This window comes from Glandiceps talaboti, chromosome 11 (assembly GCF_964340395.1).
Source record: "Glandiceps talaboti chromosome 11, keGlaTala1.1, whole genome shotgun sequence".
Classification (NCBI taxonomy): Eukaryota; Metazoa; Hemichordata; class Enteropneusta; family Spengelidae; genus Glandiceps; species Glandiceps talaboti.
Genome location: NC_135559.1, coordinates 14,286,350 through 14,311,258, shown reverse-complemented (window position 1 = coordinate 14,311,258; position 24,909 = coordinate 14,286,350). Strand labels below are relative to the sequence as shown.

Below are 24,909 nucleotides of genomic sequence, written 5' to 3'. Positions count from 1 at the left end.
ATTAAAGGAAAGGTCCAGTCAGGTGTACTAAAGGTAGAAATAAGTTTGACTTGACTTTTCCTTTAAGCTGATAGCAGTAATCAATACAAGTGTACTAAAGGCAGAAATAAGTCTACTGGACTTTGCCTTTCATAGTGCAGCTTGAATAATAATGAAATTTTCCTTAATATTTTTGTTTCTAATTACAGTTTGAAGACATTTTATTTATTATGAAAATCATAAAGTGACAGCCTTTGATTAGAAAATTAGATGATATCGAAAATTGGAAAATTAGTTCATTAAATTTTCATAACCCTGGATAATGTATAATTAACTGTGTTTTACAATTGCACGCTTTCAGTACTGAATTTTTTCTCTTTTTAACAGATGAATACTCAAACATAAATGCATATGATGACAGCAAGTCAGCTATCGGGTTAGCTGACACAGACACGAACTAAAACTATTGTCAAACTCCTAAGATGCCAAGGACTTTCCATGTAAAAGACTCCCTAGGCCAAGGACTTTCCATGTAAAAGACTCCCTAGGTCAAGGACTTTTTCACTACTGAGTTGGATCTTACCTACTCTACAATTATCAACTTTAACTTGAAAGGAATAATGTATTCCTTATCCATCTATTACATATATTGACAAATGAATATCAATTTACCCAGATACGAGGTGAAGAGGTGAAAATTTTCCTTATGCAAATGAGTAAACTTGTCTGCGTATGTGCAGATGTGGAATGGGAACCCAGAAAGCACTGTCTACATATATGCAGACATGGTGTTGCACGGGTTAAACACATTGATATAAGCTAGTTATAGATGTTCATGTAATTACAAGCATAGTTGGGTGGCAATCTGATCAAAATCTGATGTAGTGTACACATCACAATATCTTTTTGGCTGTTACATTTACTGTCATTTGCTCTTTTGTGAGTGGTCATTACATACATGAGACACAATACCATAGGTTTTCCCCAAGCCACACAAGTGAATTCACTCAGCTAATGAAAATGTGTAAAATGTCGAAACATACGGGTACAGTATTTCAGTGCGATCTGTTCAAAAAGAGCAGGAGCACAGAGTGCAGACAACAATGTTATCATTATTGTTTGGTCGTTCTCTTTCTTTCAATTTCGAAGTTGAGTGCTATATTGTAAGATGGATTCTGTTGGCTAGTCCTATGTACGAGATTGGGTTCAGGAAAACCTATGGGTATTGTGTCAGATGTATGTAACAAGCACTCACAGAAGAACAAATGACAATAAACATAACAGCCAAAAAGAAATTATGACATGTACACTACATCGGATTTTAATCAGGTTGAGTTGGGTGGCATCTCTTGTCCTCAAGTGGCTGCACATACAACCTCATTCAGTGTCTTAATATCTTGATTCCTGGGTAATATTCCTACATAAGCATGGCACTGCTATCACCTATGTGTGTAATTTACCATATGCAACAAGAATACTTTTAGTTTGTGTCTATCTAAATTAGCTGATAACTTGCTTTCCATAGTAATACTGAATATCAAAAACACAACACACACTGCAACAGACTGGGATCAGTGATGCATTAGAATTTACGCATGACTGTTTCCTATAATATCAGACCTGCATTATTGATTACAAATACTTAATTTGGAATACCTGGTTGTGTGACTACTACACTTGCTTTTATTTTTAGCAAATCTGTTTCTTCCTTATACACTCGGTTTTGTTTCTTTAAACACTTGTTTCTGTCTAGTACTCTGATACCCTGTTCAGATGTTTTGTACTCTGATACCCTGTTCAAACATCTAGTACTCTGACACCCTGTTCAGACATCTAATACTTCTATACCCTGTTCAGACGTCTAGTACTCTGATACCCTGTTCAGACATTTAGTACTCTGACACCCTGTTCAGACATCTAGTACTCCGATACCCTGTTCAGACGTCCAGTACTCTGATACCTTGTTCAAACATCTAGGACTCTGATATCCTGTTCATATGTCTAGTACTCCTATACCCTGTTCAGACGTCTAGTACTCCTATACCATATTCAGACGTCCAGTACTCTGATACCCTGTTCAAACGTCTAATACCCTGTTCAAACGTCTAGTAATCCCATATCCTGTTCATATGTATACTACTCCTATAACCTGTTCAGACGTCCAGTACTCTGACACACACAGTTCATCGACGTAAAGTTACAACTGATTCTTATCACCCTACCCAGTTTGCTTGTCTTATACTCAGCTAAGACTATGAACTGTGTGTGAGAGGCAAACTCAGTAGCTTGAAAGCATTCAGTTGTAACTTTACACCAGTGCAGCGCCAGCCTAACTGTGCGTGTCTGAATACGGTATTTGTTTTGTGTCTAGTACACATGGTTTTCGTACACTTATCTTTTGTTGTTAGTAAACCTGGTATGTTTCTCAGACATCTGTTTTCATTGTAGGTGGGGTGGGTGGATGGGTGGATGGGTGGGTGGGTGGGTGGGTGGGTGGGTGGGTGGGTGGGTGGGTGGGTGGGTGGGTGGGGGGGGGTTTAGACAAAATGAAATTTGACCTACTTTGTAAATTCATCTTGAAGCTGCCCTGGATCAGGATTATAAAACTTCACAACAAACCTACACAGAGTTTTCTTGGGTGCTGTCGAGGAAAAAACAATGGGTTATGTTAACATTGTTACAAGAACTCCAGTGCAAACCTACACAGAGTTTTCTTCGATGCTGTCACGGAAGATTTGGGTCAGTGTCATATGGTAAGACTTTAATTGAAATTTTTTATGACCTTAGATGCACAGTATCTTTCCCCTTTATGACAATTTTATTTTGCTAGAATCTTATGGTCAGTGTCATATGGTAAGACTTTAATTGAAATTTTTTATGACCTTAGATGCACAGTATCTTTCCCCTTTATGACAATTTTATTTTGCTAGAATCTTATGCGAGAAATGTGAGAGCGAGAGAGAGAGAGAGAGAGAGAGAGAGGAGAGAGAGAGAGAGAGAGAGAGAGAGAGAGAGAGAGAGAGAGAGAGAGAGAGAGAGAGAGAGAGAGAGAGAGAGAGAGAGAGAGAGAGAGAGAGATGTTGTATGAGATAGGCACACGTATAGCACTACTGAATTAACGGATTAGTATATGACAATGAAAGACAAGTAAAGAGTTTATGATAAGTAAGAGTCTGATCTAAAAAGTTTGGTGGATACTTACATATCTGTCTAGCAATGGGCTTTTCAAGCTCCAGCCAAACCTGGTTGAAAAAGAGTAGAAATAACTCACAAATGACATATTATGATGGTTCCTAACACAGTGAGGAGTTAAGTGATGCATAGACATGTAGCAAATCCAGCCAACTCACTCATTCACTTGCTCACTCGCCCTCAACTTACTAATTCACTCTCTCAACTCACTGACTCACTCACTCACTAACTCACACATTTCAATAGCTTCAAAACAGCTTCAGTTTCTAGAATGCGTGGATTGACATTTCCACAAATATTCTTTGTAAATTGTAGTCCAATAAACATGATTTTTCACCACAAGAGGGCCACTATTCTGCACATACGTATTTAGTAAATAATCCATTTTGTTCAAAACATCAAGCATCATATACTTACATCTTTACCCTTGGTTGTAAACTCAAGTCCAAAATAATCTGTTTCAAAAAGTCCTTGAGCATGGCAGCATGCGTCAAACAGTTCCCTTGATGGCCCTTCTTTCTGTAAGACACAATAGAAGATCATAATTATAATCATCTGATTAGCAAAACCCTCCATAATAAATAACAGAAGATAAGATTAAAGGGGGGCGCCACTCCAGGAAAGAGAGATATTTTCATAAAACATGGGTTCTGGAGAGTTATTCCATGTTTTACATCACCTACAATTATTTGCGATTTCAGAGAAACATCAAGTTGATCTTGTGCATTTATAGCATAATAGGGTATCTTTGCTATGGGCTATTGCATTATGGGAAATAGTAGAAATACGCAAATCAATGGTAGAACATTAATTTAATATTCATGAGTACAAAAATGCTGTATACTTCAGTGTGAAACAGCCGTCATGAATATTCAATACAAAATGTACTCAACCATTGCATAAAGTATTTCTGCTATCACCGTGATGCCGTAGACCACAGCAGAGATACACTCTATAAATGTACAACTTACTGCTTCTCTGAAATCTGTAGGTGATGTAAAATCATGAGATGACTCTCCAGAACCCACAGTTTATGAAAATGTCTCTATTTCCTGAAGTGGTGTTCCCCTTTAAAGCCAAGTTTACATTAGGATTACAGTTCAGGTGTAAAAAAAACCAGTTGTATATCAAAGTTACTTCTCATCTGAACTGGACCTTTAATTAAAATCACCATGCAACAGAACAGCCCAAATTTCTGTATCTGTTCACAGAATCACAATACCACGATCCCAGCAATTTGCTTTAAAAATACTGTATCTATCCCGATTTTCTAAGCTATTAAGTCTGATTATTCCTTGGAGGAACGACAGTATCATTCCTGATGGTAACTCAGCTGGCAGGGAATACCTCAAAGCCAGTTTGCTACTTAAAAATAGACAGCCAGCAAAGCCACAGAATATATAAATTGTCACCGACCAAACTACAAGAGCCTATATGACCTCAAACTTCTGCTGCATGATCTTTCATTAATAACGTCACTGCAGACAACTCTTTACTTTCCTTTCCTTTTTTTTGGTCCCAAAAGATTCAAGAAGGTGAATCCAGTTATAAATGCCGGATTTAAAGATATTTTGTATGCATAGTAGTGATGACGGCACATTCTATACACTGTTAACACACACAACATTGAGAGACAACAATATCTGACGTCTGATGTGCAATTTGAGTCGACACGTCTTCCACATGGGAATTGTCAAGATGATGAACCTAATAATCGTTGCCGTGGTAACCATTGATCAACCCAGGTTTGCATCCTTAATTTGAGAGAAAGCGACAGTGGGGAAAATTTTGCCAATTGCATACACTAATTTGCAAGACAAGTTTTGTATTCGAAAATTGCTCACATCTGTGATTATATCGTTCTTTCCGTTTATTTCATACAATTTTCTCATGACATTTTTCCCGCACTTCAACTCCATTACATACTTTTACTGAATGGTTTCCTAACCATGTATTAAATTTTATGTGGGGTACAAGTTTCATGTTTTGTTTGAAACATTTCATGTACATATTTTCACCACAGAATAATTTTTTAACTGGAAGAATTATTGCATATATGCACTGCAATGACATTTTAATGATGGCAAGTTGGTCAAATCTATCTATATCATGATGATCCGCGATGAGACAACCGAGCAATGGATTTGAATTGATTCACTTTTATTTTGTGTCTGTTCTGAACCAAGTTACTTATACTTTCATATCGAGTCCGAACTGATTTACTTTTAATCGGTTCAAAACCATTTCCTGCAGTGATTTCAAACTATTAACTCAACTCACACCAACTTTAGTGCATGTTGGGACTGGAGAACGGATTCTGATTCGACTTCATACTGATTCAACATTCAACGCTAGGACTTGGCCACAGTTCACTCGTCTCTGTGCCATCACGCGACCCATCAGTTCGTGTGAGATTGCAGATACAATGTGTAACTAGTAACCTCCATTTTGAATCCGCCATATTGAATTAACATGGAAATGTATATATATTTCCCATAATCCTTTATGGTATTTTGGAGTGGTTACATCATCTCAGCCAATAAGAGTGCGAGATGCGATTACTAGTTACCTGCATATGTATGCAATGTACACAGGGATCAGCAAATGTATGTAGGGACCAGCGAATTGGCAAAAGTTCCTTTTCCCTCACATACATTTGCCTGTCATTAACCGTTATTTATTCAAGTAAGCTTTTAGTTCAAAACGTTGATTTATAGTCCTATCCTATGGATGGTAAAAGAAATCTCATATCTATATATAGCATATAGTATTCATATCCTGAAATATCAAATGTCATCTGGTCATTCAATAATTCATATTTGTACAATAGGACATAAGATTTACTGATTACTAGGGGAAATGGTCTTATGATGACTTTTTTTTCTGTTATACTTTGTTGTTTCTCATTTATCTTTGATTTGAATGCTGATCACAACGATAAGGCTAGAAAAACGTGTAAAAAAACCTTGCAATTTGATATACATGTACACTGACAGACAGAAGCAGAAGCAAGGGCAAGGTCCCCCCCCCCCCTCCCAAAAAAAAAAAAAAGAAAGAAAAAAACTTTCCCCTTGTACGGTCTGCCAAATACAAGTACAACTGACATGTTCTGTATTACCAAATAGTTTATGTCCATAATAAATACATTTACATAACTGCATTATATATTTCTCATTTATTAAGAGGCCATACAAATAATACAAGACGGTCTTATCCAACGTTGTTCACTGAAAAACACGAAACTATACCAAGAAATTACCAGTTCTATAGAAATCGTCAAAATCATGAAATATCTGTTCTTCATAGACAAGCTAATGATTGAGGATGCTTAACCTACATGAATCTGTAAAAAGTAACTAATAAGTACAAAATTATGCAACCAGCCTCTGAGCGTTGTCTCCGATTTCAACAACTTTCACAGTAAGAGACGCAATGATGGATGGGGTAATATCGCTACAGGTAATACTAAACTATAAGTTTGTACTCTTTATTCTAATCTCACCGAACTGGCGGTAATCTAATCACAAGGACTTCTCTTCTATCAGTCTACTTTCTAGACTATACAAATTTGTAGATGTATCACCAAAGTGGCAGTCACCTTGTCTTTATCATGTTACCTGCATGTTACGCTTTATAGGCATTTATCATGAATAACTCAACAAAGCTAAATTGAACACATTCAAACCAAAAATATGGCATGGATTTAGCATTGTTGTTCTACATCATGACAATGTGTGCTCTACATCACTTGCTCTGTTGTGCTCAATGTATGAGTCAAAATGTTCCAAATCACCATTATTTTTTCAGACTTTTCAAAAAATGATGCTTCCAGAGGTATAACTATAGGCCGTGTCTAGTACCACCTCGATGTCAGTAACCTCACTACTAAAACGGTTAGTGCCACCACCCACAATACCCCGGCCCACGATATTTCTCGTCACTGAACATTTCCCAACGAACAAATCATACAGAACTCTTCAAATGCTTCCACTTTACCTTAAAAAGACACCAAATGGAATCCTATTTCATTTGTTGTGCAGCTTACTAAGCTAGACTGGTGTTAACACAGGGCTGGTATGGGGGATATAGGCATTAACCATTCCAGGTGCTAACACATGTTGACCAGGTGTTACTACCAACCAAGTGTTATCACTAAGCTAGCCTGTTGTTAAACATACATGTAATGCTGGGTTGGTTGTAGATATTAACATTTCAAGTTGCAAAGACATGCTAGGAAAGTGTCAGTACCAACCCATTTTATGCAGTGAACTACATGTAGCCTAATGCTATGCTGCTCACTGGGAAAGTAATTCTTGAGCCATAACAAACGATTCATTCAATATTTCAAATTTAAATGTCACTTAAAGTACTATTAAAAGATGACAGATGGCAGTACAGACAGATTTAGTTAGACACAGACAAATATATAAATTGTGTTGACCTTCCTAGGGTTACAGTAGAGTCTACAACCTGATCCAACTCAACTCGACTCACGATGATTCGTTTTCTACTCCTGTAGGTCAACAACATTCTCTGTATCTTATCAATCATTTGGAGAGTCTAGCTTTTTATCCGTTGCCTTCAACTTTATCAGTAAAGTCTAACAGCAAATTGAAACTTGCTTCACATCCATTGTCCTACCAGTCAGTCGAAATGCTTCATGGGTGTTCGCAACCATGCATATCCATTAGATGAACAATGAATATTCATGACTTTATCTGAAGGTAATAAGCACTTAGGAGTCATGAAGGTAATAAACACTTAGGAGTCATGTATCTTTATTTTTCATCTAATTAACATACATTTGCATGTTTGCTGACTACACCGTGAGGCAACACTGAATCAATGCTAAGACAGTCAGTGAACACTGAAGGTGAAGCGAGTTTCAATTTGGTGTTTCCTGGGAAACGTGCACAATTTTTTGCAATGTTAAATCATGACATGACGCTCCAAAACTCAAAGTTTATGAAAATACCTTTATTTTCCGAAATGGGGTTCCTTTTTTCAAACGTAAATCATTATGGGAAACAGTTAATGTTAGACCGCAGCTAAACAACTCATCAACATACATATCTACAAATTCACCCGGTGTGGTCTGTGTGATATCACTATACATCACTATAAATATTCATGAACCGTAAAAAAAAATACATCCAGTGTCAATCTTTATGAAGATTTGTTATAAAAGTAACTTCAGTGTGATAACAATCTCTAAAAGTTAAGTATAGCTTGTAATACATACATATATACCGAGTTATCGCTTCGCTATATAAAAGTGGTTTAACATGCTAAATGATGCCATCTCGTCGACCTTGTGAACCCTGATGTACTGAACCTAGGGGTGAAGTGAACTGTGTCTGCTATATTGCCATTATTGGTTTATGACCAGTTAGTGATATGGTGTGAATATTAATATCACTGTGGTATCAGCTACTGTCATCAACACACTTGGAGAGTATTCCCAGTGATTTTGTTTGGACAGACAGTAAGAAATTCTGTCTGAGCTACATCTAACAAACATTTATGGATGTTCTCAGCCACAGACACTTGTCCACCAGGGTAATATTTTTTTTCATATATTCACTAAAAATTGAAAAAATACCAACAACTAAACATTGTACCTGTCAATTTGAGGCCTACATGTATGTTATCTATAGGTAGTAATTATTGATTTGAATGGATACATTCTACCATACTTTGCGTGCTGTTACACAAATATGTTTACCCACTGATGATTCAATACTGAGGGTGTACGATATTACAAGTAAAGTCGTTACATCGAACAAAACATTTTCAAAAAATGTTTCAGTTACAGCTAGTGCAGCTTGAAGAGATAAAATTTATCACATATTTTGTTCAAGTGAACGACGTTTGAACGGTGATATGAAATTTGAACATCGGTGAAGGTCGGTTTAATGCAGTGAAATTGGTGGGACCCACATATAAATGTATAAACTGTCTCTAACTAGTTGTGCTATTCATGTACCCGGCATGACTAGCAGTGGCCCATCTGTAAACTGAAACGAAGCGTTGAGATAATATTACAACAGATTACGAACACTGACAGTTAGCTGAGGCATAAAGGTAACATAATTCACTGCGTCCTGTCTATCATTTCACTCTTCAGGGAATATGTTATCACAAATTGTATTGGTTTAGGCACGGTGTATCAGCTTGTGTGCAAACCTATGCAGATTGGGCTAAAAGTGTATCGTTTCCATAGTGATAGGGCAGGCTAAAAAGAGTAGTGTTTCCATAACGATAGATCAGGGAAAAAAGAGAAGTATTTCTGTTACAATAGGTCAGACTAAAAGTGTATCATTTCTGTAAGAATCGACCAGGAGTTCTTTAGTTGTCAATGAGAATAACATAACTTAATCTATTCTAGTGTACAGTATTACCATCACTTCATCCTTCTGGTAATAAATATCACCCTACATGCCTAAACACTAAAACAGTTCAAAACAGACAATGGTATCTTTGAGGCAATTCAAGACTACAATCACCCATATTTACTGTGTTTACAATGTAGCTTGTACATGTACCCGCCATTTCGATGGTCTTTTACTTGCCTGCACCTAATTCTCTCCCCTCTCAAAAACAAACAAGCAAACACAAATGGTCAGACGGACGGACGGACGCACACACGCACGCACGCACACGCACACGCACACGCACACACGCACACACACGCACACACACGCACACACACACACACACACACACACACACACACACACACACACACACAGAGGAAGTCCATTATACCCTACCCTATCCCACTCCACACAAACCTTAAAGGATACTTATTTATTCAGGTAATAGGTGCAATATATATACTGCAAGTCTGACTTGCAATAATGACTCTTGACATATCTAATCCATAAAATAGTTGTACTATACTCCAGTGTATGAATACATGTATTTACATATCAGGAACTTGAATTTATTTTAACCACACTAGGAACCTTGAGTTTGTTTCTTCGGAAGGAACACAACATTCATTCAATTTTTATCTCCTTCACATGGTTGAATAATCTCAGTACCAATATTGACAGGAGGTGAATGTTACAAATGATAACATAGTAGGCTATATCTGGTTTCCTAAACTCAATTGAGATTGCAGACATGTCGTGTACAGACACTGTGGCTAGTGTGTCGATCATCGTTAATTGTAAAGAAGACTTTGTTTCTTTACGTTCATTAGTACGTCGTTGTAAACGATTGAAAGATGATTGCGTTAAAATGCCATAGGGGGGATTGATAGGGATGACGTAGAGTTGATAGACAGATGATGCGTCTGTCTGTTCAAAAAGGACGGTTTCCATCACAAGACCGTATTTGAAAAGGTTATGACGATTCAAATGGATTAAGGAAAATCAATTGAAAGATTTTTGCGAGAGTGTTATTGTAGAAAGAATGGTGGTCAAACTAACTCTTCTAAATGAATTGGTGCCTTTAAGAACCGGAAGGAATATTAGGTTATGAATGAATGAATGAATGTATGTGTGTGTCTGTGTGTGTGTGTATGTATGTGTGTCTGTGCGTGTGTGTATGTATGTGTGTATGTGCGTGCGTGCGTGCATGCGTGCGTGCGTGCGTGCGTGCGTGCGTATGTATGTATGTATGTATGTATGTATGTATGTATGTACAGACACATGGCTGTCATCCTGATAGAGAAATGACATAGTGCTGTCGTTCGTCAAGATGTACAAGGGTCATCATCACGGTGTATCAACAGTCTAAGTAGAGTTTCGGTGCAACATTTCCCTACAATCGGAGAATATCATCTTATGATAAAGACTCTGCTGTTGCTAAGTAAATCTACAAAAGTGAATTTGACATGTCATGGCCAGATCAAAAATTCAGTCAAATTTCAAATTATTTGATTGTTAGCCAACGAATGAATTTTATTTCACATTTTGTACAATGTATGTGTGGGACAGCTACAAAATGTACGTCAAAAGCACATTTTGACAACAATATGATTACGTTGTGATGGCTGACTGGCAAGCAAAATTTGATCTAGTACAGACACAGTAACACTATGTTCATATACATGTATGTGATGGCGAGCTTACTATGTGTAATGAATTTTGGTTTACGATGTTTTAGTAAATTGATATAAAGAGTACTCCTATCAAAACTTTTGGGCTCCTGAGTGTGTTGGTATTTCGTGTAAACCTTGATATTTTGCCATTAGAAAATGTTGTGATTTTACAGTCTTCAGCTAGTTCGGAAAGACTAATATTTACTAATCACCAGACTTGTTACGGCATTTTAGTCACTACTTATTTTATAGTGTATGTTTTCCAGCAAAATTAGCAAAAATTATTCTTTAGCGAAAATGTACATAGTAGTCATCATGTTCGATGAGCTATAAAACAAGATTTTGTTCACAACATGTCCACACTGGTGACTTTAACTTCTCACATTCGATGTCTCGTGATAGTTGACATAAAGATATCAACCTAGACCTAATTTCTACCATTGTACATTTACTACCAGGACATTTAATTTCATCAGATGCTTGATTGGTTATATCGGCATACTCACTGTTTATAAAATGTCACCCCGTAAGGTCATTTGCATATCTGTGTTGTTGTTTGCAATCAACCATTTCAAGGCTGTCGGATATTTATGACACAACTTTACAATAACAATAAAATATCACATCATTCACAGCACCATATATCATGTAATTTTATGACATGTACAACAGTATAACAATTTGACACGCCACTGACACACAATTTCTAGATAGGCACCAAAATTTGGTGTTCCCTATCTCTTACTATGTGGTGACTCACAAGAAATGCCAGTTTTTATCATTTTGACTTATAACAACAAAATTTGACAATCATTAGAGGGCACACTGGTCCTGACTTTCTAACTGTACAGTATGGGATATTTCTAACTGTACAGTCTAACTGTTCAGCGGGGGATATCATTTGACATACAACTTTTACTATGATTGGCTTGCTGACATTTATAGACAATAGTAAACCTATTAATTCAATCAATCAGCTGTATCTCAAAACACTGGATTATTTTACAAATTACACTTCACTCATCTCATCTAAACTTAATTATGTATGTACAAGGATTACTGAGCCGACACATGTTACAGCCTAGCAGTGTTATTGTTACGGTTTTGGGACACATGCAACAAGGGAAAGGAAAACTGATCAATTTTGGCATGGCATTTTTATAGTTTTGAGAGTTTGATAACACTGGGGGAGGGGAGAGGGAGGGGGGTACATGTAGGTGACAACATGGCCCAAAGAATCAGCTAAGTGCCTCCAATATGTCATTCACCAGAACGCAATGACAATATGTTTGATAAGCCATGCAAGTCTCGGGTAAAATTCATGAATAGACACAGAACATCATTTTTCTGGTCTTCAAATTTATTTGCACACAACACCAGAAATTTGGTGTTTTTTATCTGAGTATCTGAGCCATAAATCTTAATAACATTTATCATTATTTCATAAAGGATGACAATGTTGTTACACCCCCACCCCACCCCACCCCCACCCCCACATCTTCTCACATACACACAAAATAATGTATTGAATTATAATAAAAATGTAAATAACACACAGGTCAGTTCAAATACAAAATGTATGTGTCAATGGCTACAAAACTGAAATGCCAATAATTACATATACTTGAGCGAGTACTAATATTTGGAAAATAAATTATTGTTAAATATAACACTTTGGCCACATCAAATATTTATTGTATCGTTACCATATAACATATCTGATTATCATGTACATGACTACCACTCAAATACTGTCGATAAGAAAAATCTGGTAATAATGAAAACAATACTACTTCATTCAAAATATTACCAATTTTACCAAATATGTGATTTTGTTTTGGTTCAAAAAGTTGTACACTGTACAATCAACCAATTTCAATATTCAGGTTTATTTATTGTAAGGACATTGAATTATACTCATTAAATATGCGCTAATACGCACTAACAAGGAATGAGTAAACCACGTACATGTTCAATCTATTTTTAGCGATTTTTTTCCCCCGCTGGCCAGACTGACACTAGTAATTATTCAGAACATAAACACTGATAGTACATTACAGTTGTAAAGGATCAGATATTTTGTTACTGACATCCTAAACAGAAATTAATGTACGGTTTGAGAGAAGTATCAATCCTGTTTCAAAGGGATGAAAATTTATCGTGGCAGAAATTGTGACGCTTATTCTATGCAAATGCCATACATGTAGATGAAGAAAGGGTAGCCATGTAAAGAAAATTACCTCGCATTTTTTGGAGAAAATTACATTGTACCTTGCATTTTTTTTTGGGAATACTGTTAGAAATATATAAATACTAATGTTTAGACTGATGTTTAGGTAACAAACTGAATTACCTCATACTATCAATCAGCCAAGGGATACAATCATCTTGACACTTCTTGTTCCCTCCAAAAATTATTTCAACAAAATTCTATAACTTTGTAAATTTTTGGAAAATTCCCAGCCTATTTTACACTAAAATCACACATATGACCTTCATATTTCCTTGTATGTCAAAATTTTAGGAAAGAACAGCGATTTTTGCAAACGCTGTCGTGAGAAGTTGTTTTTGTCCCAAGTACGGAAGCATAGAAAATTAGCCAAGCTGATCTCCTCACATCACTATGTAATTACTTACATCCTTACCCTTGTCGTATTCAGTTTTATGCATCAATACACAAATATAATTTCATTAAGACTCATGTTCTTTCATTATCATAAACAACTCAATAGAGTAATGCATATATTATTTTCCAGAATGTTATACTTGTCTACTTTAACAACCCATTCTAGAACGAAAATGTTTACATAGATAGATATTGCAAGAATACATGTATTAGTTACATAGTTACTTTCTTTCTACATTCACTATTAAGGCGTTAAAAAAAATTGTGTGGTTCCGATTACATTCAATTTTAGAATAGCTGGATTTTTTATTTTATTTTATCTTTTAAATTTTCATATGTGAGTGTCTAGTTCAGGTAGTTATGTTTTTTCTGTTGTTTTTCATATGGTCTCTGTGTTATTGGCTTCTTCTCATCAGATGTACAGCCATTACAGATTGGAAGAACTGTCTTTTTCAGTTGATGTCAGTTTCCACATCCACTATTTCTTGCGAGACTTCACAATTTTCACAAATTTCTTCTTTTTTTTCTCAAATATGTAAAAAAAAGTTTAGGGTGGGGGTCGGGTAACCGGAACCAAACAACTTTATCCATTTGGCCTAACAAGTCACAGACATTGTTGAATTTGTAGTAATAATCATCAGTTCATATCAGCTTTATAGTTGTAAACCTTCAGTAACAAGACTTCATTGAGGAACTCTTTTCACTACAATTTGTACAAAGTAACAGAAATTTTCCATAAATTAAACCTTCGATAAAAATACTTCCCTGAATTTAGATCAAATTTGAACTCTCTTCACTATTATCTTTGGTTACTTTCCGTTTTTTCTCTTTAACAAATCTACTCACCTAGTATTTTTTCTTATCTATAAGCCAAATTTGTAAAAATTTCCACAAAAAGTTCAACTTAGAACCTTAGATGTGTCAGTAAATATTTGTATGGAGAATTCCTGCAAAACTTTTGAGTTACTTTTGCTACAGCTACGTGCATGTATGTAGATGAAAAATAATCAGAAAATTTCCCCAAAAGTTTAAATCTAAATCCTTTAATTATTCATTGCCACTGTTCGCTGTATTCCACTTTTGGAATATGAACGCTACTTTTTAACAAGATGTGGGAAATTTACAATAATCCTATTACCAAAACTGACCTGAATTCACAGGTGTAAATCATTAAATATGGATTGTAGGGTCCTCCAGCTGTGTGAACTGGAGAATACAATTTACAACAGATTTGCACTGACCTTCCTATACTTTAAAGGTCAATCAAATTTCCAAACTAATTTGTTGTCATGGTAACCATTCCCTCCAGTGGTTTGAGAAATCTTGCTTTATTGAATATCATAGACGATAATTAAGCCATTACATGAAGTGTATGTAACTGTGAATTAAGTGAGAGACTCTACATTCCAGATTATGGACATAGAAGTGATTAAGATGAACGGTACTAACTTACATGTAATTCCAAACAGAAGTGCAAAGTCATGAATATTTGGCGATTATGACCCCATTCTCAGTCAGAGATGTTCAGGCACCAAACTGTTAATGTTAAAAAAAGGTGTCATAACCATTCCAGTGACGGGCACTATTGTTTCCCAAAAGATAAACATAACAATGTATTTTGAGATCACTAAAAACTAGATTTTTGGAGCATAGGCGACTCAGTTCCAGCACATCAGAAGTCTCCCAGCACACCCACAACGAATCACCAGGACATTCCGTTAACATAAACATTAACAACATAAATATCCTAGACTCTGAAACTCAACATTTTAAACGGGGAGTGAAGGAAGCTAATCTACATCCGGGCACATAAACCATCACTTAACAGAGACGAAGGGTGATATAAACTTCCAGGCACCTATGACCCCTTATTAGGCTCACCTGTCCATAAGGTCACGTGTTCTGAATAGTGGGTCAATCTTGACAAAGACTGAAGTGTGCAGTAAAAAATTTCTGGTAAAATTTTCAAAGTTGTGTTCGGAACAAAAGTTAAATTGAATACTATATGGTTTACCAACACAGATGAATTTCCATTTGAAGATAACAAAATATAATCTACCTCCATCTTGAGTGCTAAGTTGTCTACATGTAGGTTGGTCATTATCACCCCATTTCGGTCTCAAGGTGCTACACTTTCCATTCAAGTCAGCACTGTTGTTTCCCAAACAAGATGAACATACCTTTTTATACATGTAACAAAGTATGGCCTTTCTTACTTGAGTGTAAAAGTGTATATATAAATTGGGCATTTACATGTATTTCGGAATTTTTAATTTGTAAAACAATTTTTATCATGACTTCCTACTTGAATATTTAATGTCAAACAACATTGACAAAATCCTTGTTTGTAACTCAATAAAGTACTGAAAGCTAAATAATGCATAAAAGTTTGTGATTGTACGTACAATAGCAAACATTTTACTCTTTTATTAATCTTTTGCAATTTATTGAGTTACAAACAAGGATTTAGCACATGTTTCACATTGATTTTCCAAGTAGCAAGTCATGATAAAAATTGCTTTATAAATGAAAAAATCAAAAATAAATGCCCAATCATCATTCATATGACAACCTTCAGCCATGTCCAAACATTTTTAGTAAATAAGATTCCACAGATCTTAAAGAACCAGTTAAGATTAGGATTGATCTTTTGGTGTCAAAAAGTCACCTGACTGGAAAAAGTTGATAGAGAAAGAATGATCCTATTTAAATCCATGTAGATTCTCTAGTAAGATAAAACACTGACCTGGGAAGACCTGGGAAAAACCTGGGAACACCTGGGAAAACCAGGAATGAACACTTAACCCTTAAATGCCCTAAACTTTCAATGTTACAAAACTCCAACCCCTATTCAAGTCATGATCATCGTCTTTTTTTGCCAAAATATATTTTGACTACCTGATTGTCTGCTTAATTAACAATCTCTCACCTTCCTACAGTAACCTCTCGCATCAATTTCTCTAACTGTAATCTAATAATACGTTCTTGTACCACAACCAAGGATTCCTAGTACTCAAGAGTAACGTTTCTTATTACTAACAAGTAACACCACCTAGCAGCAATGCCAGCAAACAGAGAGTTTGACAAAGCCTATCGACCTGTTACTTGTACGTAATAAGAATCATTGGTCATGGTACAAGAACGCATTACTTTATGAGATTTAATTTTGAATACTTCCAACTAAGTTAAATGATCATAAAACACAAATTTAATTTACTAGTTCACAGTATGCTAGAATAGTAACCCTAAGTGACACTATCCTATAATAACTGATGTTTTCTTTCCTGAAGGCCACGCTACTATATATCACATTCAGTTGTGTAGCACTCTGGTAAATTAGAAAATATTACTAATTAACCATCATTGTTAGTGTTATGCATCATCAAACATACAAGCAGCCGTAACAACTGTTTATTAATTTATAACCCTCGTAGCTGCTAAATGGACATTGCTGTGATCAAAACATCATCTGATCAGTTGTGGATAATTATAAGAAAAGTCCAGTCAGACTTGTTTCTACCTTTAGTACACTTGTATTGATTACTGCTATCAACTTAAAGGAAAAGTCCAGTCAGACTTATTTCTACCTTTAGTACACTTGTATTGATTACTGCTATCAACTTGAATATAATGTAAGGTTATACAATAGCACTTGGGTAACTTATTCAACTTTGAAATCTTGGAAAGAAGCCCTACCGCACTTGACATGTATTCATTCATTTTGGGGATTTCCTGCAAGGGATTATGGGAAAAACCTCCAGTGATGACATCATGAATATCCTAATCACTTGGTCTTAATTTTGCTTTATATTTTAAGGGTGGCAGGAAAATCTCCTTATCACAGTTGTTGTTAAAATTCCACTTTGTCCAAACATTTTCAAATAATATTAATTTTATTGCTATCAATTTTATTTTTGTTCAAATCTAAAGGAAGACTATGAATGAAATACCTGTATCTCACTGCTACAAATCAAAATATTAATAATCTGAATTCAGTTTCAAATTTCTTGTTTCCTAGAAATGTATGAAATCTGACTGTGAGAATTTCTAACTTGACAAAAAATTGACCTAAAAATACCCACACTTCAAAATACAACTTTTATTTGGATCTAATAGCGCAGTGTGAACATAATGTTTGCGCTTCCTTGAACATGTTAAACCATCTTGCTTCATAATAAGGCAGTAAATTACTTGCAAATTGTGAGTGTTCCCACGCCAACACGACGACCAATTTTATGACAAAAGTCTAGTTCCCGACATTTATAATCCCTCATTTTGATGTACTTCACAAAAAATGACTCTTACTGAGTAATGTGGTCCAAAATCAAGCTGAAATTCAGAGAAAATTTCTTGAAAAGCAACGAATTCTACACAGAGGAAATGTCGGCAGAAAAGTCTTTGGTTCTGCAATCGTACTTCCTATTGAGGATGACGCTAAGTATGCAAGCATGTATAAATGCATGATGTAGTCTATCATCTGATGTTTCATTACCTGTTCACTTCATAAAGAACACACCAACAATGTCCCTTGAGGCGTTCAAAGACTGACAACGTTCACTGTTAGTGTTACTGGGTTTTTTGAAAGCACACTAGGTGAGAGTTGACTATTCTTTGTGCATGCATACTGGGTGGCAATTGGTGACATGACAGATACTGTCACCAACAATGATTTCCACTTTACAAATTTCAATCTCATATTCACGGTATCGCACACAAACTTATTTGAAGCATTTTTATTCTGCAGTGTAGGATGTTCACTTCTGGGTTTATGTGCCCCGGACTACTGACAGTTTCATGCCCTGATAGGAAATATGCGAACAAGGAAACAAAACCAATCATATATCAATTAAATATTATGGTGCTAGTCTGTAAGACTGATTATAGGACTGCATGACAAGACTTAAATTTTGCATCTAACGCTATTATGTCACACATTTTTATTTCTATGACTTTACATTTAGTGTAATGCTAATTCATTCAGAAGGCATTTTCTTCTCTTTCTTAGAAATCTTATCTCGCTACATCAACCTTACTTTAGAATCACTCCCATTATTTCATAAGTAATTGATTTCGACAGACACACATATATTATCAGAGTACTTCAGCTCAACTTGTCACTTGACACTATCAGGAGAGTCTATCCTCTTCAGTGCATGTTCGCCTCAGGAGGGAGAAACTCTCAATAAATATTGTTCTGAGATACAGTCTTTTGAATGAAGATTTAATGAGCAATCATGCAACTGTCATTTTGACGAATGGCTAAATGAATAAGTAGCCAGACACTATAACCTCGCTATCACGACCAATCCATCACTTTGGGAACGGGCCTTGGAGCGACCAATAGATGAAGATTTACATAAACCGACAAATACACGAACAAGAAAATACTACTGATATGAGCATGATGCCGAGCAGAATTCTCATTTACTGACAAAAAAAAAGAACAACAAAAATTCCAAGCAGACTTCTCATTTACCAACAAAAAACCCAAACATGAAAATGATAGACATGAGCATGACGCCAATAGAGAGTTCTATCGATATGATCTTTTTTTTTTAAAATCATTACAGTTTCATCAGTACAAAACGATACACTCCTTACCGCCTATAAATACATGTAGGTAACATCATACAGCGTGTACCTGTACCCTGACACTATTTTTAGTTACGTTTACTACGTTACACTGTATTAAATCACTGCAAATGTGAATTTCATGTCTGCAAGGTCCAGACTTTGGAGGCTAGGTCATTATTTTGTGTATTTCCATGTCTCGCGAAGATGAATTGAGGTTTACAACACCTGCTGATAGAACTGCTGACATCAGACCATTAATCAACAGAACCTGTTATAAACATGGAAAGTAAACAACTGAATAGGGAACTTGCAAACCCGCTATGTTGAATGTTGCATCATGGGAAATGTGATAATAAATACTAATCAATTAATATTGTAAACAATATTTGTATGTAAACAATATTTTTACATTGTTTTAACCACAAATAATCAATTCATATTAAATCTGACCATTGTGGGAGGTTTATTTTATCAGTAGCTCCAGATTAGGTATTATGATAACCACAGATACTCCCATAGTCCTTTGCGTCTGAGCATGCTCAGTCTGGATTCAGTTCCTTATTGGATTTATAACACTTAGTACAGCATGCAATTTGATAAGAACAGCTGTATGGCCACTTTACATAATAGTTGAGGTTCACAAACAATTTCCAGTTCTCCTGGCATTTCATGCACACATAAAGAGGCCATAAAACTGTTCTTATCAAACCTTGGCTAAGTTGTAATACAAGTCTCTTCTGTTCCAACATGCTGTGCCAAGTGTTATTAATTCACTTCATTGGTTTACTTTTCCTGTTTGTAACAGATTCCGTTTGTCCAATGTCTGATGTCAGCAGTTATACTTTATAGCTATACTAGCTTGGTAAACTTGGTAAAATCTTCACTTTGTACCCTATCTTTAATTTCATTTGATATCCTGAACTATTTCACCAGATCTCCCACCATAATTATGGTATACATTATCAAACTCTGCAAGTTTTACCAAAATGTTCGTCTCTTGATCACAGGGTTCCCCACAAAAGTTATGGCGTCGTGAAGACATGAAAACTTATGAAAGTATTAACCAAATCCCTACCCCCACCCCCACTCCCACCCCACCACCACCTTACTTATATTACCTGAGCCTGGGGCAAAAAGAACATGAACAAATTTCTTTTACATAACTTTTGCAATGGAAAGCGATTTTCTTGATGGGTTTTGACATCTTGAATAATTCATATGACAGTTAATAATGATGAATTTGATCGAAGCATTAACTAAAATACACCAAATATAAAATAACTTCTAAATTTAGACAAAAATAGCGTATACTGGACGTCAATGAAGTATTACGTCAAAAAGAAGTCAGTGACTTGCGTCACAGACGACACACAAAAGGGCAAGCCATGATCAGTGTTATTCTTTGCTAAAATACATCCATCATACCATATATGCCAGAGGGGATTGCCTTGGTATAAAATATTTAATACTACATACCAACAAAGATAAATCAAAATCAACCATAAAACTTTGACAAAATTGATCATTATAACTTTATAAGTCTGAAGGAACCGAATATTCGTTGGAAAAAATGATCGAAATTTACTGGGTCGGTTTGTTTGTCTTGACTGCAGCGCTCGTTTGACCTTGTGTATAATACGTCTCTCGGTTAATTTATTTTTTTGAGTACATTATTCATGTGCACTCACTATATTTCTAAGAGGAATATAGCTCCTCGTTTGCCATTTTGATGTTCTTTAACCCAAACTTTCAAAGATAATTTGCATATAAATAGAACATGCACGCAGTGACATACATGTTTAACAGTTCGACATTTATTCATAGGGAAAAATAGCATAATCTATATATTGGCAATTCTTTCAAAATTTGATCATATTCAAAACCAAATTTGCATTGTTGAAGATAGTTTCTACAATTTCTGCCAAAAATAACAGGTCAGTAAGCCAAAAACATCAAGAAAAAAAAAAGAAACTTCAAGACTTCATTTTTTTTTTTTTTAAATTATGTTAATAAGTTTTCATTGTTATCAGAAATTTATTTCATGGGTTATATCTATGATTGTACAAACAAAAAATTCCAATAAGAAGAAAACTTACAGGAAAAAAGGCAATTAATTTAGGTTACATAATTTTTTTTGTGGGGGGGGGGGGGAGGGGGGGAGTGCAACTGCAGATCAGCACCACCTAATTGATGAGGTGGTAGATGAACATTTGTACATGTACAATAAAAATGTAGTCTGTGAGCAACATGGAAATCAAATTCAATACCAGTTCATTTGGGTAAATCTGACTACATGTACCATTACCAAGCATAGATGTTAAATAAAATTTTACGCCTGAACAATTATTAAGCAACCAAAACAAGTCCAACCTCACTCCAATAACTGACAAATCATGACATTTCAAGAAAGTCTGCAGTGATGTATCATAGGTCACTCAAGGTTTCTAAATTTAGCTACATAGTAGCAATTACAACAAACTTTATTCTCAAAAGACTCATCTCGCTGTTTGAAAAATTTTACCTATAACTTACTGCTAGGTTCAATTCTAAAGGGAGCTCGAAATGAAGTGAAATTTTACAACTAGCAAAATCAGCTATTCTTTATATTTTACTTTTCTCCTTTGTTTGTAACGGGCAAGGCCACGCACATTTTAGGTCAGGTGTAGAAGAGTGAATCGTTAATCATTGTCGGCAATACAAATATGTGTATGTTAGGGAGTCTCGCCTTCGTCACATCCCTACCCCAACACCCTAGCTTTGATACAAATATGTATCTGATGTAGCCAGTCCCACTATTCTACATTCTTGCCTTCATTTTCACAGGCTATCTCTTTCTACTTTCAGTCATTACACTTCCCTCGATCGTTGCAACTTGACTCACTTTTCATCCAAATTTTTCAAATTTTTCAAGAAGCCGACAAAAAATTTCAATACATTTAATAATACATGGACACCTAACCCATATGGATCTAAAATAAAATTAAACGAAAACTGAAAAATAAAATTTTGTTCAAAATTTTGTCGGTGCTTGAAGTATTTAACGACTTACCTGATACAATCTGCCCTAAGAGAATATGCCTATTAGTAGAACTTTTTAGACCTCCTTCGGGTTTTCAAGCTGTTAAAAGCTTTCTTCGATTAAACAACTTGGAAAATGCATAAATTATTTCAACTTGAACAAACATCAAACAATACTTTACTTTAGATTTATAGAAAGCAATTTCTCATGGATGAGGAGAGTGAAGCATTTCATATTTCTTGTAGAAACACTAGAAACACAACGATTTACTGAAACAAGTTGATCCAGTACAGCACTTCTTCTCTAATGCTTTCTCCAGTTACAGTTTGGAAAATCTACCAAAATTTGGCACAATTTCCAATTCATTTTTACTGTAATCACGAGGAAGGGAGGTTATCAGTCTACCACATTTTAGCCACTGAACATAAAAACTACACAGACCCCAGCTCCATTTAACAGCCAACATACATCCAAATCGACTGTCAGACAGAAAATAACATGAATCGAGTGTATTGAATATATTCAAGTATTTTCTTCATGTATCTGATCACAAGCTGCCTGCTGTGTTGAAGGAACCTTTACAATGGTTCAAAAAGCAATCAATGAAAAGCCAAATTTTACATTACAATAGGTGAAACAGTATGTCTCTTTCATCTGCCTTTTCAAAGAATATATTCATTTTTTATGCAGTAAATTGAATTTTGCAGGATGTGCTGCGTAAATATTTCAGACTAATCCGATAAAAGATCAATACTGTCTGCCATGGTTATCATACTACGGGTAATCATTCTCACCTCTAACAATGTTGCCAACTATAATACATACATTGTAAAATATACCTTTACGGTGGGCAGCGCCCTCTAGAGTTCATGACTGACAGCCCTGAATACCGAAATTATGAATCTTATGTTCAATTAATGGTATTACATCTATTTAATATAAATGTCACAAATAACAAGCTTTGTTTCTGCATGTAATAGCAAAGTTACATGCAACATCAATCCAAAATTTCAAACTGTCACGAAGACACCCTACCACCAAACATTTTGCTTGCTACAATGACCTACTTTTAAGTACACTGTGAACTTCAATGTTCAAAGTTAACAGTTTCAGTACATTAAACAGAGGGTAGACAGATGCTGTTGTAACAGTGTCGATGTAATTTCTTCTAGCATTCAAAATTAAAACACTCAACATTTTTTCAATAAATTTTGGAACAAAGTTGTAAAAATGGTTTGACGTCTTGAATTTAACTTTTCAGAAACATCAATCAATACAATGTAATTATCATAGACAGACTTCACAAACTGAAGAGAAATGAAGTCCAGAATCTAGGTCATGTGACCTACTGACGCTTCTACCCTGTGTGGGTCATGTGATCTACTGACATTACTACCCTGCGTGGGTCATGTGATCTACTGACGTTACTACGCTGTGTGATGCCTATCAGTTTCCAGGTGAAAAGTTCATAACCTAATGATGACATGGGCATAAATAAAATAAAAAGTGCAGATCAAAATACTTATCTTTTAAAACCATGATGACGACTGTTTCGTAGTTTTCTGTGGTTTTTCTGTGACATTTTGGCATTATAGGATTCACAGTTACAAATGTAGATCCCAATACAGGACTGACCTTCATGTCAGTCTTATCAGTGCAGACATACATTGTAAGGATTATATACGAGATTATGTCATTTTGTTCTGGACCAATTTTTTCCTAAAACTCTGCCGACAACTGATCATCTACACCTTAGCTTAATCCTAATCTGAAATGACCCTCCAAAACTACACTAGCTGTAATTGGAGCACATTTTTATTAACCAAACAACCAACAATGTAATTGCTGAAAATTGTTTAAAATACCTGTATTAGACATCGTACATGTTCATTTGAGGTCTATTTTATCTATAAGTAGTACATTAACAGATTGAAATCATGGTTCACTTTGGGGAGCTCATTTTGGGCGAGGACCAAAACATCAATTTGATTAGGTTTGTAGCACTATACTATGTGTACGGTTACACAAATACATTTGGAACACAGGTGATTGATTTACTACTGTTTACAGGGTATGTGATATTATGAGTAAGTCATTATATGTTACAAATTAGTTTCCACAAATGATCCAGTTGCAGGGAGTTGTCGGTGGCCAAGTGGTTAATCCACTTGCCTCTTACCACTGCGGTCGGGGTTCGAACCCATTTGAGGTTTGATTAAATTTACCATGCTGTAAGTATGGAGAATGTCGTTCAGTTTGACTCTATCGAACAATGTAGGAACTATCCAGTATAAATAAAAATAAATATATACTAGTGCAGCTTTTAATTTATTGTTGATTACAGATTTTACAATCAACAGAAAACATGGAGAAAGGCAAAGGCTGTAGTTTGGAATTCTGTTCCCTTCACTACTGCTGTTGATATGACCTTGAGCTGAAAGTTAGTGAGAATGTAACTGTCTTTACTTC

At 35.5% G+C, this 24,909-nt stretch overlaps 1 protein-coding gene across 4 annotated transcripts in view; it reads right to left on the bottom strand.

The window, feature by feature from the left end:
• LOC144442360 (FERM, ARHGEF and pleckstrin domain-containing protein 2-like) overlaps positions 1-24,909 on the bottom strand; it is a 107,879-nt gene that overhangs the window by 43,365 nt on the left and 39,605 nt on the right. For all 4 annotated transcript variants that reach the window (XM_078131683.1, XM_078131684.1, XM_078131685.1 and 1 more), the window contains exons 3-5: positions 3,589-3,690; positions 3,182-3,221; positions 2,542-2,620 (exon numbers count right to left, since the gene is read on the bottom strand). In XM_078131683.1, coding sequence (XP_077987809.1) covers positions 2,542-2,620; positions 3,182-3,221; positions 3,589-3,690 — 221 coding nt within the window. The remainder of the gene's footprint in view (positions 1-2,541; positions 2,621-3,181; positions 3,222-3,588; positions 3,691-24,909) is intronic.